The sequence below is a fragment of the Cyprinodon tularosa genome, unplaced genomic scaffold (genome assembly GCF_016077235.1).
Source record: "Cyprinodon tularosa strain WSP-4 unplaced genomic scaffold, ASM1607723v1 ctg244, whole genome shotgun sequence".
In the NCBI taxonomy this organism is placed as follows: Eukaryota; Metazoa; Chordata; class Actinopteri; order Cyprinodontiformes; family Cyprinodontidae; genus Cyprinodon; species Cyprinodon tularosa.
Window position 1 is genome coordinate 68,801 of NW_024038906.1, and position 21,447 is coordinate 90,247.

Consider the following 21,447-nt stretch of genomic DNA (forward strand, 5'->3'; position numbering starts at 1 on the left):
GTCCAACTTTGCAGATTTGACCTTGACAAAGGGGAAAGCAGGCCCCGGAGCAAAGGGCTCGTTCTCGTGCTCGATTTGGTATCTCAGATATTCTTCCACTCCTTTCTGCTCAAACACCCTCTGCTCCCGCTCGGTCCGAAACAAGACCCGGGAAGAAACGGCTACCGTCACGGCGTTCTCTGGCTTCGGCTGAAGGAGGACAAAGATTGGGATGAGAGTGGAGGGAAAAGGAAAATGGACCAAAATGGCGGTAGAACAGGAAGTAATATCTACCCAACATTGCATATAACACATGGCAGAAAAAAAGGTATACTTTTTTAAAATACAAGTAAACCCTTTGCAGACCAATCTAGTTTTAATCTTTAGAACTTTCCCAGTTAAGCAGTAGACAACTTTAGCACAGCAGATGCAGGACAAACTGCAAATGTTAAATATATGTGATTATATATAAAACTTGCTGCATGAAGACGTATGGTTTGGTGGTTTGAGCAGAGCACTCCTTGAACCCATTGTTGTTTTTGACAGCCGTCTTAGATTTAGTCTTAGTCAGGACGAAAACTATTATTAGTCTTAGTAACATTTTAGTCATTACAATATGTGGTAGTTTTAGTCGATTTTAGTCGACTAAAACTTAAAAAGGTTTTAGTCAGTTTTATGTTGCCAAAAAAAGTGAACCTTTACAATTTCGAATAACAACTAGATTCTTTACCAGACTGACAGCTCTAGCCTAGATATTACAATAGCTGGGTATATTATGCTGCTGTGCAGTTCATCATTGCTGTTAGGCAGAAAACTTTGATTTATAGAATTCAAATGAACTTTTTTATTAATTAATCCACTTCTTTACTAAAAAAGTGTCTTGCAAAAGCTGTGAAAATAGCAGATCCAGATCAACACATTATATTTTTTTAAAATAGCTGACAGACAAGCTAACAAAATGTACAACAAAGGAATGGGTTTAGACGTACAAGGTTTCCATCCCAAAGCAACATATCCTGATCTACTATGAATTATGCATTAGACACAAATCAATAAAATCCTCATTACTCCAAAAAAGCAAAGAACAAAAACATTCTTCTTTTTACTTTGGCAGTTTTGACTTTATTTCTGAGAATTTTCCCCTCAGTGTTAGGAATCCAGTTTGTGCGGTTTCCTTCTCTCCACCACCAGGAGGCGCCCTGTCTTCTTTGGGCCTCCTTGCACACTTGCGGCTCATTGGATCATTATCTGGAGGAGTATTTGAGCAGTGGACTGTCACTACCTTGATGCCAGAGGGTTTGCCAGTTTTGGGTACTCTAGCCAAGCTGAGATTAGCAGAGTCTAACCTGAGCTTTGTTTCTCTGAGACTTATGTTGTTTTTGTCTTTGTTCTTTGGCAGGAAGCCTTCCTGTATAACTGGATACCTGGACCTTCTCATCCTAGGAGGAAAAACAGAGTTCACACTTAGCAGGGGAAAACCTCCACATGATCCGTTCAAGTTCCTATCGGAAATCCGAGTGACAGTCCACTCCATTACTCCTCCGGGTCCAACGTTTGTCTACCTGTCCGCTCTCCAACGTGTTTCCTCTTCTCTGGATAATCCCACACAGACTAGATTCAAGGATTGACAATAGCCCCCTCAAACGTGAGACCCTCTCTTGCATAAATTTAACAAATTCCCACGGTCCCTGAACTGATCTCTGAGATCTTCCCCTCTGACTTCCAGTTCTGGTTTACCAGTTCACTGAGTTCCAGACTCAACGCCAGTTCATACTACAACAAATAAAACTGTTGAACTTTTCTTCGTGTTCTCTGAGTGTTTGCTCTGCATGTGGGTCAGATTTGTTAAACCGATCAGGACACTCAGTTACCACTGCTTAGAGGTCAAAGTAGAATTAAATTCACAGGCTTTTGATATAAAAAAAAAAAATACAGAGAGAAGCTACATAACTGCCTTGTAATGCCATGGCAATCCAGACCTAAATTGAATGAATATGTTAACTAAAATATTCAAAGGAAACATAGGAAATGCTTTAATCTCAATACAAGGAAACATTTATATCATATTTAAATAGATAGAAACAAGAACAATAATAGAGAAATATTTAAAGATCTATGTACCTTTTCATCTGGGTCTTTGCCAAAAATAAAGAGAATGCAATTAAATATTTTATTTGGATATAATTTAGGGATTCCTTAAAGAATGTTTAGTATCACCTCTTGTGAGCTGGAAGAAATAAAATAGTGATAGTAAAGGGATTTTTTTTACGCTTGGCAGAGGATGATCAGCCACATAGTTTATTAAGTAGCGAGAGCAGGAAGAGCCATACTGCTGAGAGCAAACCATCAGAATAGAGCGTGAAGCGCAGATTCTGAGCTCCGTGCGCAAAGACGCATTTCTGCACAAGCACAGCTGGAAGATCAGAGCAGTTTGTTAGAGTGGAGAGGACCATTGGGTTATTTTCCCAGACCCTGCCGCAGCTGCTACCACGATCCATCTGTGCTCCTGTTGCATGGGTAGCACTGTGCACCTGGTGGGCGGCAGGATCAATGAAGACACTGCTGCACGGCTGATACTGCTTAGCTGATTACAGCACGATGATGCAGTTTAAACATCTGACCAACTACCTGCTATTTCTTATGTAGTCTTATCTTATTGACTAAAACTCAAACATACGACTAGTCATGTTTTAGTCATCAAAGATCCACGTTTAGCTCATCAGTTTTCATTATCATCATGAAAAAAGGAGCGTCAACGAAATGGTTTTGTCATCGTAAGCCTTGATGAAAACAACACTGCTTGAACCCCAGTCAGCTTCAACAAAAGGCTCCTCACAATGAGCCCGATTCTCTTGGAGAAATTCTTCCTATTAAAAAGGATTTTTTCCTCTTCACTGTCACTCTATGCTTGTTCATCCTGCACAGCCATTGGCTTGATGCAATCAGCTGGGTTCCCTTTGGTAGAAAACTTTCAAATAATCTGACTGTACAGTATGATCGGATTTCCATCTAAAGTGCCATGAGATGATGTGAATTGTGGATAAAATAAATCAATAAAATTTTAACTCTATTTACAACAGCAATTACAATATAAAGATGATATTTATCCTTTTTGCCTTGTTTATGCAGTTTTGCAGTTCTTCATATCCACTATCAGGCCAGCCCCATTGTTTATAGGGTGTGATATAATAAGCATTGCTAAGCATTATAAATGCAAACAAAAACACTATAAAAACACTAAGGTTATTGCTTAAAAGTACAGTTATATATTTTTTTTATATTTTTAAAGTTACAATATTTGCAAACCAAATGGACAGGGTTTTAGTATTGAATTATTATTTTTCCATTATTTTTAAAGGAAAGAACATGTTTTTTAAATGGAGATTGAAAAAAACTTAAATCCAGAAATGATACTTTGAAAAAATTCTTAACAAAAGAAAATGTTTTCAAAGTAATTTTGCTCGTTTTCTATACTTTTTTCCCCAATTATTTATTTTTGAAATACAATATTTTCATTTGTTTAGATTCTATTTTCAATTCATCAGGCCTGATAAAGGTCTAGCATCGAGACATTCCAAATAAATGTTTTCTCTTGCAAGCTGACAGTTTTTTTTTACGCACCTGTCACATTATAGATGTTCTTTATTAAAGGAAAAGTCTGGCAGCAAGGAAAAACCAATGGATCATTATTTATAACTAAAACATTTACGAACAAATTTAACGTTAATCTGTAAAAAAGAATAAAAACAAAATTGTTGCGATCACTGAGTCTGGGAGCGGCCATTTTTGCACAAATATAGTAACACCTCATCCCTGACATCTTCCAGCAGTGACGTCACGGTGGGGTAAGCCTAGCGCCATTCTCCCCGCTTTAAAAGCAAAATCAATGGGAACTACTAGACACATCTGCAATCAACAACAATTATTGAAGATTTCCAGAGGACTTCACCATTGAAATTTGTGAGCACTATGAACTGACAATGCCTAGGTGCATGGCAGTTGGATGATGCAATACATCGATTTAAAGTGAAAAAAACTATTTGTTATTTCACCATTCCGATTCATGATTCTCCACGGGTTTGTTGTTGGAGTGCCAACTTGAAGAGGGAGGGTTTGTATTCAAACTGCTGACTTACTCTCTGCTTCTCATAGTGCACTGGTCCTCACCATCAGGGATAATAGCGCATTGTGACAAACACCAGATACAGCACTGGGACTTGATCAACAGCCGATACCACACCGTGATGTCACAAACCAGTAGGTGGCAGTAGTGTTCTTTGACAAACATGGATGTCTCCGGTAAAGCACATTCACATGGAATTATTCTTAATTAAAAACACTTATCATTTATTGAACAGTATGTAATAATTTTATAGTTAAAGTACTTTGAGAAGTTTGTATTCTGAATATGATCTGACTTTTCCTTTAAAAGAATATGACATTAATTTATCTTTAATGGCAACTAAAATATCGTAGGGAAAGAAGAGCTAGAAACTTGAAGGAAACATCTCACTTTGTTTCTGTGCTGTAGGCATTATAGAGGATTTAGAAGGAACCTCAGAATTACATTTGGTTATATAAAAGGAAACTCCTCTTACATGCTCTGGGTGACAAACTAACAAAGCAGGGCCATCTACTGAGGCGTGTGTCCTAATTTTTATGGATGTTGTAAAGATGAGAGACTGAAAGCACAGATGAAAGTCTTTATGGTCTCAGTACATTTTGTTTAACCACTGCAGGCAGTAATATTTACCTTTACTCATAACTGGAACAGAATATTTTTTTACTGAATTATGATTACACTAAAAGATATGCTAAATCTACAAAAATCACATCTTATATTAACCATCCTTCTAAGGCTTTTTGCTTTACAAATTAGATAAGCCTTACTAAGACAGGGGAAAAAAGGACCATAAAGGTGTTACTTAAAGGCTATCAGAAAGTCTGGTAAATTTAGATAAAAAAGTTTTAGCTTATTCAATATGATGCAGGAAGAGTTCTGGGTAAAAGGTAATAAATAACATTTCTTCTTTATTTGCTTCTGTTCTCTGTTCTCAGACTGAGGGTTTCTGTAAATCTTCACTCTTGATTTTTAAAAACTTCCAAACTAAAACTTCATGCAAAAAACATTACTAGCTCCTTCCTTTAGCATCAGAGGATTACACGGTTCTTTACACTCTGCTCTGCATCAAAAACAAATCAGACTCAACAGTCAGAGCAGAAGTTTAATCCTTTTCTCAGTGACGAAGCTTAATTGAAAATTCAACCTGGAAGACTCTTTATCAGCTGAACTCTTAGACACCCTCATCCTCCGCCTTCCCTCAGGGGGAAGACGACTTTAATCCTCTTCCTAAGTTATTCCCCCAAGCTCTTGTCAACTTGCAGCATCATGTCTTCTGCCGGGGTCCGAGCGTCAAAGAACTTATTTCATTCATGTCAATAAAATCTTTATAATTCCTTTTTTTCTCTGTGATTCACTCCAGGTTGAAATATGATTTATTGACCAGACTGAATAGACTGTAGATGTATTCTTTCTTAGAATAATATATTTATAAGCTTCTATTTACTAATTAGAAATATAAATAAAGATTAAGTAAATATTGGGACGGACATTAAAGAATCTAGTTTACCTCTAAAAAAGGTGTATTGGAAGTAATTTTCAGTCTGATAACTTAGTTTTGGAGTTTTAGTTTTAAAGGATTTATCAGATGTTTGTAAAAACCTGCATTAAAAGCTCTTCCCTTATTTCTAATCTTTAAATGTAAGAAAAGTAGGTGTTCTAGGTGCTGTCTTCATCATATGTTCTAATCTATGGAGTGAATTTTGCTCTATTATTGTTCCAAGCAAATAATCCAATTTGTAAATGGAAATTTAAAAAGAAATGCAATCCAGAAATGAAACTTTGAAAAACTTCTTAATATATACATTTAAAAAAAACTTTTACATTTGTAATTTTCTCAATTTGTTTTCTTTTTTTTATATATATATATCTAATATGCTTTTTTTATCTATTATTTTTTTAATGGCATATTTAATTTTATTGTATTTTACTTTTTTTTTACATTTTCTTTTACATTAATTGCATTTTTTTTTTAAATTTCACATATTTTCAAAAGATTTTTTTCTTTTTCAATTTTCTCATTTTCATATAAGGTAAATCATGCATGCTTTTCACGTGAAACTCTAAATCCACATGTATTTATGTTTTTTTACACATGGTACCCATTTGAATACATGTTTGGTTTCACATGTAATTCACATGTGTGCTTCTTTGTGTGATACTCATGTGCACCACATATTACTTTCCCATATGGTACATGGGTTTCATATGGCAAATTAATGGAATGGACTTGTAAGTGCACACAGTCTATAGCAGCCTTCTTTCTAAAAGCCAGCTATGCATCTAAATAGATACAACTATTGTTTCCTTACAGCTTAATCTTTGGTGGGGATATTTTTGGGTCAGAAAAATGAAGAAAATGAGAAATTAAAAGTGTGACTGATGTAGGTGGCATAATGCTACATGCCTAATTATTCAATCTAGCTCATCTACAACAGCAACCAACCCAATAAAAGCCACATTTAAATCCCTTGGACAGCTTTCCTCATATTACCTGATGTATATGTTCTGTGGTTTGGAGGGTGAGGGCGACATTCCTGCCAGGGCAGCAGGCATTAGTGCCCACAGCGGGCAGCTGCACACTGGCTGGCTGGGATGAGTTTGCCTTTGGCTTACAGTGTGTGAAAAAAACTGGGACATCAGAAGAAAGGTCTTTCTCCTTATTTTTCATTTGAAAAAAAATACTTGAGTTGGAAATACACACAAGCTAAAAAAAAATTTTTAAATACACTTTAGGTAAAAAAAAATGTATTATAAAGAAAATTTTGTTAAAAAAATTACAGCAGTAAATGCAAACTAAAGTTTTCAAACGAGGATATCATGTATTAAGATATAAATCTATAAATAGAAATCTACAGGTCTGTTGGTTTCAGGTGCAAATCAACAGACTGTCGCACAGACTTGCAAACTAGCGTCCTGTACGGTGTCTGGGATAGTGTCAGAGGTGTTGCAGGCATTGTGGCCAGATTTTATGACATTAGAAACCAAACAGGAAATACGCATAGTGTAGAGTGGATGTAGAATTGACCAATAAGAGGCCTCCTTCCTCTCCTCCTGCTATGCTATCTGCAGTCACCAACAATTTTGTGGAGTGTCTGTGGAAACGGGGGGTAGCATATCTGCGTTAACTGTCACACACACGCAGACGACCTGGTTTTTGAGCATAAACCTGGCTTGACCTGTTAGCACACACAGACATCATCTGTTTAGGACCAGTCTAAGAAAAATATAAACATAACTAGTTGTTCAAATACGATCCCGTTTATGATCCATATATATCACCATATGTGTCATATTCTCCAAATTCTTTCCATTTCACTCCCCAGTAGTTTGATAGCTCACACTACTTTACAGTGACCTCATGCTTTGCAGGAGTGACCTGCTGCTGAGACATGTCCAATATCAGGGGTACACCTTGATGGGGCTGATCAGATTTCACAGGGTTTAAGGGCAACGGTCCCTAGCTCCGCCCCTATACAGAATAGCTGTGAACATACAAACAATGATTTACACACACCTGTAAATGTAATCATAACATAATCTTCAAGGCAGCTAATCAGAGGTTTTATTAATGAATATCAGTTTAAAGTGGAAAGAGGAAAAATGCATGCTAAGCTTTTGTTTGTCCATAAAATAATAAGAGTGAAACTTACAGCTGACAGTGGATCAATGCGCACAGCTTAAAGCTGAAAAATAACAACAATCCTGTTTTTTGAAGTTTTTAGGATTTTGTTTTATTACAATGCCTAAGGCTGAAAAAAATAACAAAATGCAGCTCAGAAAAGCCACTGGAGATTATTTTAGCTTGAAAAGCAAAAGTTTCACTATTTTTTTTTTATAGATTTTTATGTTATTGTAGGTTTATAAATGTTAACTTTTGTTATATTCACTGATTCTAAAAAAGAAAGTGGAAAATACTTGCTTCATAAATGTTTTGTGGCCATTAAAATGCTTCAGTGTTATTCTAGGGGTCAGCTTGCATTTGTGATTGACATGATGTAGAACTAATGTAATACAATCATACATGCCTATCCTCAAGCATGGCTTTATTACTGCTGTCATTTTTGAGAATAAAAAAACAACAATTTTGAGTCATGTTTTTATCGATGCTGCTTGGGCTGTGTTCTACTCACCCAATTTTCTTTCAAATGATGTATGACACATATAATTTGGGCTGACATTTCCTCATTATTCTTTATTTGCTTTTCTATTGGGGTACGCAAATAGTCGAGGATTACTTCAAAATGAGGTGGATGAACAGGAGAGGGGCTGGCATGGGGTGTTTCCACACCTCGGTGGGGAGGAGTACTGATCTTCACCCTTGGGGTTAATTGCAGCTTGGCTGGGGTTTTCAGCTCTCCCAGAACTACTGTATCTGGCCTGGGGTTCTGCTCTGTTTGTTTTACACTTTTGCACATTTTTATCTCTGGCCTGTGCCTGCAGTCAGGTGGATTGGCTGCCATCAATCTGCTTATGGTGCCCAGGCTTGGTCTTCTCTTGGCTTAGGGTGGTGGGCTGCCTGGCAACCATGAGTAAGAGAGGGCCTTATGAATGTGGGGGCACAGAAAGGCCGGGGTTGGCTCCCTGCTCTGATGTTTGTGGATGGATGTGGGGTTTGTTGGGAAGCCCTGGGGAGGTTATAGTTGGCATCGTCCCTCCAAAGGGTGTGTGGGTTAGGGATTTAGGCAGGGTAGTAGGGACACTGGCCAACTGTGGCTCCAGCAGGAAGGACCTTTGATTGGGGACATGGTGGGTGTGTTGTGGTGGGATCAGGTGAATGATCATGGAGGATGGGTCTGGGGTGGAGCCTGGAGCTATACCTGGGCTGTACTTGGACTCTACCCCCTAAGGTGGTGCCATAGTGTCTTCGTTGGGTGTGGCCGTACCTATATCTGCCCTTCCTGTGTCCCTGAATCGAGGGTGGCTATAGATATCAGCAGCTCTAGTCCCCTCTAAGTCGTCCTTGGGCTCTGGACCCCCAACATAATCTGAAGTTGCTCACACTTTGGTATTGAGCATATTCTCCTTATTAAGGAGTCCTGTAAATCCATGATACACATGCATATGTATCACAGGCGTTTTGTTCCAAGTGTCCACAGATACACACTAACACTACATGCATCATCACAGGTTTTCCTTAATATATGCATGTACTGACTGCATGTCTGTGGGATATTTGCTCTTCTTATGACTAGTCTATTGTAATTTTCCTTTGTTTTGTCCTCTGTGCTCTTTCTCTTTCATTTTCATCTAGACCCTGCTGTTTATTTTCTGTTGTGTATTTGGTTGTTTTTTTTCTTGTCTTGTTTCTATTCTTTTTTCTTTCTCTCTCTCTTTTACTCTACCTCTTTTCTCTCTCTATCTCTCCTCTTAAATCTTATCCTATTTCCTTTCCCACCTCCTTTGCATACGATTGTATACCCTGAGCCATTTTTAATAAAGTTTCATACATAATTACCAACCCAATCATCATGGCAGCAACCATAATGGTCTACTTGTGAAAGCAAATCATGTGGGCAATTATCTAACTACAGGACATAAATTTTCCAGAGCCACGTTGGCAAAACAGAAAATAAATTACATTTTATCATAATTTAAATTTATAGGCAACTAATCACAGTTTTTATTAATGGATATCAGTTTAAAGAGAGTTGGATACAAATGCATGCAAAGCTTTTGTTTACCGTTATCATTCAGGGTTTTTTCTAACAGGCATATGCTGTTTTCCTGTAGCTGTGCTACCTGGGTGTCATTTTGACTCATGTCCACCCATAATGATGCGTAGATACACACATTAAGGGTCGCAGCTGTTGGGTCATTAGCTCAGTTCCATCCAGAGGAGGGTGAATCAGCACAACACACATGTTTATGGATCGGGGGTCAGGTGGCTGGTTAGTAGCGTGGGTTTGTTTGTGATCATGCAGGAGCAACATCAGCAGGAAAGGTTAAACATGTAGGGTGAGAAAGTCAGCACCGATGGTCACTCAGATGGAGAAAAAAACAGAAGCGTTCAGCCTTACGTGACGATGGGACATACTTACAAAGAACACGCCTCCCTCCACCTTCCGGGCCCGTCTTCCTGTCACCTTAGCAGAATGACAGTTTGTTTTTATTCAACAGACTGAAGATGAATAAGTTATTATTGTTTTTATAATGAGATTTTTTTTTTCTTGTGCAGAGCATTTTTTTTATATAAAACTTTGATTTTCAGAGTATTTCAGAATGAGAAACATAAAGGTAACACTATACAGGTTGGAGCTATATAAGTCAAAGCTCTATGTTTGCGGGGGACACTGTGCTCTATGACAGATTTGCAGCTTTATGAAAGGTTTTGGTGCATTTTATCCATTAGAGTCAGTTTACTCTATGAATAACATGTCACACAGTCTGGGGGGTGATCCACAGGGCCAGCGTCCAGCTCATTGCTGTGATTTGATACTGGAAGTGTTAACTGCCTGCCCTCTCTCCCACAGCAGGTCTCCTATCTGGCGGGAACACGTCAGTCGGGAGATTCTCCTTCTGTGGAAATCCATGTAATTTCAAAGCTTGCCGTATTTTTGGGCAAAAAAAACAACAATGTGTTGTTTTTTTTTTAAGTTGAAGCCAAGCCTCTGCTCTACATATAAATCCTTTCAGAGCTTTAACTGAACAGTGCTGCTGGCATCCATGTATAATGAATCAATAACTTGTGTTTTTTCTTTTTTTTCTTCTTTTTTTACAAATCAAAGCTCTGCAGACAGAGAAAAAGGGGTTTCCAGGAGAATAAAATGGAAAAATAGAGGTGGGGGTGTGAGCAGAAAGTAGCTGGGTGAGTGCAGACTGCGGTTATTTATAGATAAGGTAAAGGCCAGTAATGATGCAGTCTGTCCAAGTCTTGGCAGACATGGTAACACAGGAGTGTGACTGTACGCACTGCCTCTAGCAGCAATGTTGTTCTGAAATACGACCCATGTTGTTCTTTAAAAACAACCCTTGTTAAGCATGGAATGATTGAAATCCTACAGATGTGTTATTACTGTAAGCAAGTGTTGTACCACTGATAAATATTGCATCTAACCTGGGACATCTGGCACGGTGATCTGCTTTGGATGTGTTTTATTCATAGCCCACAGTAACATGACTCTGTTCCCAAAATTAAAGCTGTTATCATGAAGGAAAATTACTGAATCCTCCAAGACAAAAAGCAGAGGTCCTGCTTCCGTTGATAAGAGCTCTCATGGTACATTTTAAAGTAAAAAAAATAAAAATAAAAATGCACAGAGGAAATAATAAAAAACTCCTAAGCTAACACTGTTACAGCTAACTTAGAAATCCATCTATATTATAATATGTAAAGAGAGTAAACAAAATGTTGGCTATACTTCTAAATGCAATTATTATAATTTTCTGTGCACATAAATTATAGCTGCATATTGGGGAAGCCTAACATTACGACCTTCTGTTTCATGTGTAATGATGAAACAGAAAAAAGTGTGACCCATCGATGTATGGAAACTACTAGCCGTCACACCAATATTTTAGGGCCAAATATGCCTAGCTACTGCATATTTGAAATAAAAATCCATCCATTATCTGACACGCTTGTCCCGATTGGGGTTGTGAGGGGTGCTGGTGCCAGCAGTCTCCAGCAGTCAATGGGCGAGAGGCGGGGTACACCCTGGACAGGTTGCCAGTCCATCGCAGGGCAACACAGAGACACACAAGACAAACAACTATTCACGCACACACTCACACCTGAGGACAATTTAGAGAAGCCAATTAACCTAACAATCATGTTTTTGGACTGTGGGAGGAAGCCAGAGTACCCGGAGAGAACCCACGCATGCTCAGGGAGAATATGCAAACTCCATGCAGAAAGACCCTGGGCCGGGAATCAAACCCAGAATCTTCCTTCTGCAAGGCAGCAGTGCTACCCACTGCGCCACTGAGCAGAGCAAATCTGTATATACATAATTTAATTGTCAACACTTCAAAGTCACATTGGGATCCGCCCAAAATATTTTTGCTTGGTGGCAAAGGTTTGGGGGCATTACCAATGTGTTACAGCAGGACATTTTACTGACAGCTTGCCTTCCTTTAATAGGGCAAGCTGGAACGAGTGTTCCCAGGCATCAAGTCGTTCGTCTTCACTGTGCAAATCCTGAATGGCTTTACGGCTGTTCAGTCCCATACCTAGCAAACTTTGATGCACTTCAATCAGAATGAGCAAAGAACCTTTTCAGAGGATTCAGCTCCAGATTTTCATGAGTGGATAAGTTGAAGTAAGTCCCTGGCTTCATCATTTAGCCTTGGCTGGCTAGATTCAGCACTTAAGACTTTTTTCGACTATGTTTGATGGTTTGCTGGCCTGACACTGTAGTTTTCTAGTCATTACATCTTGGATCTTGTTAAACTTCGTCAAAATATTACACTTGCCAGTTAATTCTGCTGCTAGCACATCAAAATCTGCCTAATATTTCCTATAGCGCCATGGTGTGAAGATATTTACTTTATTATGTTGTGCCTGTATAATGTCTGCAGAACAATCTAAGCCTTTAAATAAGTAATATCCCTGACCCTGATACTGAATATTTAATCTGCCACTGAAAGCAGGAATCTTAAGAACAGCCTCCAGCAGCACAAAAGTTGTGGACCTGTATCTACATTGAAGCTACTGATGTATTTTCATTGCTTTTGTAGATCAATTATATTTTGCAGTTAACAGCCATGTTGCCCCATCAATTGTCATCTATGAATTCAAAAGCAGTTTGAAACATTCTGCTCAGTAAAAGCTGCAGTTACTCTTGCAGAGACACCTAACTCCTGCTAACTAGCAGCTAGCTTTTGAGGACAAATACAATGAATCAACTTTCCTTTAATTAATGCTTACATTAACAAATATATGAATAATTTATACATTAATACTTACTCTTTGTTTGGAAATGTAACTAAATAAATAAAAAAATTGTTTAAAAAAAACAACAAAATTATAGGATTCCTTTACAGCTAACAACTATTTATCTCTGACGCAGCGTAAAATGATCTTTAAATAATCTTACTTTGCTCTAAAAGACCTATTTAAGCTAAATCAAGCTACATCTGCTGCATGTTCAGTTTCTTTTTTCTACACAATTTATTCTGAGCTATCGTTGTATTGCAGTGGAGCTTGTTTTTATCCATTTAGAAAAGTCATTCAACATTTTGTAGGAACAGAACTAGGCTGGTTTATATCTTATTTATCTGACAGAAATCAGTTTTTTTTCACATTAATGATAAAACTCCCTCATGCTCCAGGGTTACCTGTGGAGTACCACAGGGATCAGTGCTAGGACCACCAATTCTCTTTACTATATGCAGTATGTGCTCGCAAATGGGAATTATTAGATGGCATTGGATTAATTTCCACTCTTACGCTGATGATACCCAGATATACCTGTGTATTAATCCAGATCAAACTAACCCATTTCAATGTAGACAATACAGATTTAATAGTCTTTGGACCAGAGTCTTTGAAAAATAAGCTGATTAGTCAGTTACTTCATTTGGATAGGATTAAACTGATCTCAGATAATAAAGTAAACAAATCTAGGTGATATTTTTGATCAGGAACTGTCATTTAAATCCCATATCAAAGAGTTTTCTTGAATTTCTTTCTTTCATCTCTGAAATATTGCAAAAAATTAGAAATATCCCGTCCAGGCGTGATGCTGAGAAACTAGTCCATGCATTTGTTACTTCAAGGCTGGACTATTGTAATTCTTTACTATCAGGAAGTCCACAAGCTGTAGTTAAGAGCCTTCAGCTGATCCAAAATGCTGCAGCCAGAGTTCTGATGAAAATGAAAAAGAGAGATCATATCTCTCCTATCCTGGCTTCTCTTCATTGGCTTCCTGTTAAATCCAGAATAGAATTTAAAATCCTCCTTCTCACATATAAAGCCTTAAATAGCCAAGCTCCATCTTATATCAGAGATCTGATTGTTCCTTATGTTCCTAACAGAGCACTTCGCTCTCAATCTGCAGGTTTACTAGTGGTTCCTAGAATTTCCAAAAGTAGAATGAAAGGCAGATCTTTTAGTTATCAGGCTCCTCTCTTGTGGAACCAACTACCAGTTTTAGTCCATGAAGCAGACGCCCTGACTACTTTTAAGGCTAGGCTTAAAACTTTCAGTTTTTTTATTAAACATACAGTTAAAAACAGAGTGATGTTTCTTCTTGGCCCTACTGTGGCTCTATCTTTCTTATCCCTCATGCAAAATAGTAAGGCTATCCTGAGCTATTTTCTGTATTTGTGCTGCTATATGTTTGGGCTGGTGGATCACATAGGGACCACTTTCCTCATTCTGCAACATATTCTCATTATCAGTTCGTACGAAATCATACAAAAAGTTATGCACACTATTTCGTACGTTTTGGACGTTTTTCCTCAAAAAACACATCAGTGCGCATGCGCAGGCAGACAGACAAAAAAAGCAGATCCGCGGACGGACGTAAAACTGGGAAAAACAGTGCAATAATCACTTCTTCATGTCTCTAACTACGTTGCTTGCTGTTTTATATCTTAGGGTTAGGTTCAGGGTTAGGGCTAATTGTATTTTAAATTCTATGTTCCTGAATGGTGCGTAAGATGCGCATGCGCATACGACGAAAAAAACGTCCAAAACGTACGGAATTACGGTGCATAACTTTTTGTACGATTCACGCGAACTCATAATGAGAATACACTGCATTCTGCTTCATTATGTGTCTATTCTCCCATCCTGCAGAGTTTTTTTTAAGTTCCACTCATAATTTTATATTCTCTCTGCTTTTTTCTCATGATAGTAGTTTCATCTGGTGTGTTCCTGTTTGGCTGTGACTCCAACCTGGATTGAAATATCAGCTGTGCTGCTGCCATCGACATCTCTGTTTATAGATGTTGGAGATTGGACCGTTTCCAGTGTCATCCTGTTTCTTTTACTGTGACTAGCAGAACTGGCTTGGAGCTTGTCTGTCTGGCTGTGTGTTTCCTGGACCGGCCACCCGTGGAGCTAGTTAACAGTTACCTTTTGTACATCTGATTCTTTTTGTATCTCTGCTTCTGTCGGCCTCAGCAGATGGCCGCTTCACACTGAGCCTGGTTCTGATGGAGGTTTCTTCCTGTTAAAAGGGAGTTTTTCTCTCCACTGTTGCTATATGCATGCTTGTTGTGAGGGATTGTTGAAGACTTAACGACAAAATGCAGGCAAAAGTAGTCCCCGCAATCTCAGTCAGGAAGAGCAGGTCTTGCAGATCAACGACTTAATGCAATCAACTAGTTTTCCTAACGAGTCTGACAGTACTGTCTATGTAAAGTGCCATGAGAAGACATGTGTTGTGAATTGGCGCTATATAAAGAAACTGAATTAATTGGGATGAACCAAAGTTAGAAAACTACTAATGAAGATTTTTCATTAACAAAAGCAAATTAAGGCTTTGGGTGCTTTCAGTCAGTGGTTTGTTAAAATTACTAAACTTTAGTCATAGGAGTTTATTGGAAAAACTGTGATAACATAGTTTGGTTATCATCTCTAAATATACCAGCATATTTACAGAAATAGCTTATTTGATGACATACATTTTTCATAGTGGTCTATAAGTATCTATAAAAGACACCTAACTATAAATGAACCTGAAAGGAAACTTTTCAATTCAGTTAAAACCTAAAGTGTTTTGACAAGAATGTCTGTTAGATGTTGTTATTTATAAACCAGTAATAACTATCTTACCTCTGTGTAACTGTGATATTTTTCTTCCTTTGTGGATAATTTCTTAGACTATTTCCCCTGTCTGATGCTAACACATACAACGCCATTAAAGGGCAAAAATACAGTATATCTGAGCTGCTGAGCATTTGAGAGTGATGTAATACAATAATAGTTTGGGTGATATTTAAAGCCCAAAGATCAGATTTTTTTTCAAATCTGAAGATGAAAAATACACCACTAGACACTGAGCAGAGATTACAAAGTGTTTAGCTACTTTTAGCATCATAAGATTTAGAAGTTTGTCATCTACACTCACTTTTTTGCTTCTCTGTATGATCTGCTTCATATTTAAAAAAAACTACAAAAGAAGTTGCAATAGATCCTTTTCAAAGCCACTGAGAAATTCAATTTAAGGCACTTTATTAATCCCAAATGGAAACTAACTGATATTATACGAATCATATGATATTAAATGAGATGTTAACTTCCCAGGTCTTCCAAAGTGTTACAGTACATCATGTTTATACTAAACTGATGTCTTTCAAAGCCGAAAAAAGATCTCAAACCTTAACTGTAAAGGTTTGTTTCAGACTCAGGCTAACTTGTAGAAAACTTCCCTGAAAGCTAACTGAATTTAGACGAAGTTAAAACACTCGTTTATCACTGCCCATGAGAAAACTGGGTGATTACTATAAAGTTTGCCATTTAAGCCGGGCGTATGGTAATGATTTTTTTTTTGCCCTTTTCAGGCCCATTTTACAGTCGTGCAAGAATTTATTCGAATGGGCCGACTTTCAGCCTGATCGTGCATCATGTAGTGTACAAGAGGTAACGAGGGGCGATCAGCCTCTCATGACCACCTCCAGATCAGGAATCGTACCGTCAAACATGTTTGAAATGCAGTTGGCCGTCGTGAGGTGTTTGTGTACAAATACAGCCGATGTGTGTTTTTCCATTTAGATTGTTAATGTAATGTAAACAATTTTATGGTTCAAGTTTTTCATGTTTTACCATGCTTTTAAGCTCCTTAGTAGACCACAAGGGGGAAAAAAAAGTAAAAATTAAAGTTGAAAGAAAAAATGTAACTAAATAAATAAGTAAACAAATATTAATGGACAGAAAAAGTAGCTCTATATATTCTGAGTGTTTTTACCCACTTTGTCTCTCTCTAACGACGTTATTTCTCCCACAGCGCCAATAACATGCACATCACATCATGTGGCAGATTATGAAAATTAGGCAATGACGTCAATTAGCGGCTTCTAGCAACTTATAGCTAAGCCAATAGCTACTTTCCTTACTGACAAGGGTGACCAAACGTCCGTATTTCCCGGGACAGGACGTGAAATACGGATATGTCCCGGGCGTCCCGGGTTTTTTTTAGAAAGTGAGGAAACGTCCTGATTTCACTGCGCACGACGCTCCGTGTGAGGTAATCCCTGAGCCGCTTCAGTGCGGGCAGCCCTGCTCTTAATCAGAGGCTCTGTTCGAAATCCTGGGCTCCATCCTCCAAGGACGCGGTCTACCTAGACTGGATCCTTCGAAGTCCTTGAAAATAAGGAGGCCGGAAGAGTTCTGTCTGTAAATTCGAACAGGTCCTCCCTTCGGCGGGTTTTACCGCCGTATGCTCTGTTGCTTAGCAACCGTGAACGTTGACACACAAAGCAAAGGATACCGAGGTTTTCAAAACTGTTTGTTTATTTATTTATTTTCTAAAAAGTTAAAGTGAACAAAGACTACACTCACAAGAATCCAGAGTGGAATAAAGATTCCAACCACCGTGAGCAGGAACAAATCAAATCAAATGTAATGATAGAAACCTTAGTCAGTTAAATAACCTGCTGCTGTCATTCTGCACATCTCTGATGTTGCTGCTATTTTCAAATATCCATTATTGTAAAAATGTCCATAGCTGCATATTGGTTATTTATTCTCCAGTTTTATATTGTTAAAACACTTTACAGAATTTTATTTTTTATATTTTAACTCTTCCCTATTATGTTATTCTTATACATTTCTCTAAGGTCCTCATTTGTGTGACCATTTTCAATAATCTTTTTGCTGCTGTAAATTTGCCCATTGTGGGACAATAAAGGAATTTTCTATTCTATAAAAGGGTTAGAAATATATAAGTAAATCTAAACAATGTATCTACAAAATATATCTGCAAAATCTCTAATATTCAACAACAAAAAATACTTAGTTAAGCATATTGTGCAAAACAACAATAAAAAAATTAAAATCCTATCAGATTTACAGTCCCCACTCTGCAGATCTATTAGAATCTGTCCTTAAATTACAGCCAAACCCATTTACACAGTAACAGATAAAAACCTTTAGATAAACCAAACATTACCGCCACATATCTGACTCAATAACCATTAAAACAGCTATTTTCATTCATTTCAGGCGGAACTATTCACAGAGTTATATTATTATATTAAACTGAACTTTCACAACTGTTCTGCGCCAAGTAACATTTCCTCTGATCACGGAGCAAATCCCGATGATGAGACATTTGTTCTTTCAATATCCCCCCCCCCCCCGCTCCAAGGTGTCCTGGTTTTCCCAAATGAAAATATGGTCACCCTAAAGTTGGCAGCACTGGTAACCAGGGGTGATCAGCCTGTCACGGCCACCTCCCGATCAGGAATTGTGAGGTCGGGTGAAAATTAGATGGAATCACCCAGTGCGAAAACAAGGATTCTTGTTCTCTTGTTCTTCTTCCTCTCAGATGTAAACATAGAAGCATGACAGGAGTGCGAGTGAAATGGAGTTCTTTCTGTAAAACTGACAGACCGTAGTAGACATGGCGTCTTCGTCTTTTCTTCTAGGGCAGGGGTCACCAACGTGGTGCCCGCGGGCACCAAGAGGCCCCTCATGGACCACATGGGGTGCCCCTTAGACTTCGAAGAAATTCATCAGTGGGCTAAGTTTGAAATTTACTTCTATTTTGTTTCTCTCCTTTTTTAATAATTTATAGATCCTTTAAAAATGACAATGTCTAAAATACAATTAGAACTTAAAGGAAATAAAAATGTTTATAATATATAATGAAGTTTAGGTGAACACCCTTGCTGTGCATGGGTCAGTGTTGGTAGCCCTTCTTATGACTCAGTACCCTTGACGTGGCCCTCAGCCTTAAAAAGGTTGGTGACCCCAGTTCTAGGGCTTTCAGCTAAAAATTGCAAAAATTACCAAGGCAGCGCGTTTCACTCTAGTGAGCTTTATATTCCTGTTCTGCTTGTTTGGCTTCTGGATAGATGAGTCCCACAGGTTTTTTAGACGTACAGTGTGAGCAGGTAGATCGCATCAAAGCGTCGTGCTGAACATGCATCGTTAGCTGTGAACTCACACTGTACGACGAAACCCTGTGGTAGCTGCGTGCAACGATTGAAAAAATCGCACAGTATTTAGTTTGGAGCTAAATATTTTTTCAACAAACTAAATACTTATTTTGCAAATTAAATATTTAGCTCCGAATTAAATATTTATTTAACAAAGTAAGATTTTTATAAATGAGTAAATAACAGTGAAAAAATTAATTGGAAAAAATGTATCCCTTATTTTTCTCTTAAAACAAGCTTAATGACCATAATTATTGTTCCTAATTTTTGACTGCTTAACTTTACAAACGGCACCCCATATATGTGTTTTTACTATTTTGGGTCAAAATAGTGTAATATGTAGCTGTTCATTCAAACTAATGACTGTCACTGTAAACTAGATAAAAGTATAGATTTGTGTAACCCATTCTTTTCGGATTTTGAAACGACAAGTTTGATTCAACTTGAAATAAATACATGTACAACGGACTTATAACAAAGTTCTTGATTTCTCTCAATATGTATATATTTATTCATGACCTGCAGGTAGTTTATCGTGTTTGAGTCACATGTGAATTGCACTTTGCACGCAATCAAAGCAAGTCCAAGTCCCAGACCATGAGAGAGCGCCATTTTCGTTGTCTCTACATCCTGGGTGGATTTCATCCATAATTAACGTAAGTAGCAAAGCGGTTGCATATAATCAATGTAATAGCTGGCTAGTTAACTAGTTGATATTAGCTAGCTGATGTCTGAGAAGTTTTACGCATTTACTGATAACGTTATGACAATGAATCGCTAAAGTTAGCTAGCCAAAAGCCCTCGCTCGTTCAACCAGGCTACATCCAGAACAAAATATATTAGTTTAGTTCATCAACTGAACATTTCAGAAAATGATTTGTAACAGGGTATTTAAAGTTGGGTCAATATAAAATAATCAGGTCATAACAAGTGATCAAATTCAGATTCTGTGAAGTCAAATATTTTAGATGTTATATCTGAACATAATGTTTTTAATTTGAGTATGGTTATACTTTTTCCAGAGTAAACTAATTACATTCTGTAGGTTAATGATCTTGTCTAGAAATCTGATTGAAACCATAAAGTGGTTTAAATCACTTTATCTGATTAAGGTTTAGAAACCCCGGTTCAGTCAGTAAGGCTGGAATGACAGGTCATGTGTTAATGTAAATCTTTTGCTGTGCCCGTCTGAAATTCCAATGGGAGCAAGTTTGTAACACAGTATGAGGCCATCACTAAAGTCGGTGGATTCAGTGATACACAGTGTTCCTGACCTCCATGGATTCCTGGAATGAGACATTTAACAGCTACGCTTTAAGATGGACGAGGGAGACAAGTACGTCTGTCTCAGAGAGGGAGTCAGGCCAGATGAGGAGCACAGAGGCATGTTTGACTTTCTAAACATATAGATGTCAGACTAAAATACAGTATGATTTATGGTGATAGTTTGTGACACTTACCGGTTTTGGTTTGGCAGTTCGGTCCAGCTGGTTTGGGTCAAACACCTCTTTCTCCTCCCAGGATCCTCTGGTGTCTCCGTTGGATGAAGGGGAAACTTTGAGCTCTTTAACCTGTCCACTCATCACCTGTATGGGGTCCAGACTCATCTTCACCATAGAGAGTCCCTGTGCCTGTGCTTCCAGAGTTGCAGCTCAAACTCTATTTTGGAAAAGGACACTGTGTTCCTCTCAGATGAAATAAAAAAGAAGACAAACAGGAAGAAGGTGCAACTAAATAAACAAACTGTCCCTCTTCTGTCTTTCACCTTTGTTAGGATCAAGAGTGCTTGTATATATGATACGGCTTGCACCTGCCCTCAAATCACACAGAAAGAGTTCACTCTTCTACCTTGTGCTCTGTACCCAGTATGCAGTTTTTTTCCCTCCCAAAGAGGATTACTGCTCTCAGCATCCAATCCAGAGGACATAAAAGACTCCCTCTGCTTCACAGTTATTGTCTCTCCCTCTGTCCCTCCTGTATCACTGTTTGACTGCATGCACGTCTGCAGTCGCACATTCTGCCTGTCCTCGGTTAAAGTGTTTCAGGCTGTGCAACGGTCCATCTGCTGCCACCTCTCTGCCTCTCTTTTCTCCCTCTCCCCCTCTCAGTCCCCCCCCCAACCCATTCACTTCAACCCCTTCCCATCTTGTATCTCTCTGTCCCATTCAATCACTCTCTCTCAGCTCCCTAGTTTGATTTGCTCCCCCTGCCACTGACCAATTGGAGTCCTGCTTCCTTATTCAGTCTGAGCCCGCCTCCACTGTCCTGGTGTTGATGGTGCAGTATAGCAAAGAGAC

At 38.3% G+C, this 21,447-nt stretch overlaps 1 protein-coding gene across 1 annotated transcript in view; it reads right to left on the reverse strand.

Moving 5' to 3' along the window:
* Positions 1-21,238, reverse strand: part of LOC119785224 (cytosolic 5'-nucleotidase 1A-like) — a 36,908-nt gene extending 15,670 nt beyond the window's left edge. Inside the window, exons 1-4 of the mRNA XM_038287730.1 lie at positions 20,999-21,238; positions 20,611-20,809; positions 10,141-10,185; positions 22-189 (exon numbers count right to left, since the gene is read on the reverse strand). Coding sequence (XP_038143658.1) covers positions 22-189; positions 10,141-10,185; positions 20,611-20,766 — 369 coding nt within the window. The 5' untranslated portion in view covers positions 20,767-20,809; positions 20,999-21,238. The remainder of the gene's footprint in view (positions 1-21; positions 190-10,140; positions 10,186-20,610; positions 20,810-20,998) is intronic.
* Between the last annotated feature and the right edge of the window lie 209 nt (positions 21,239-21,447).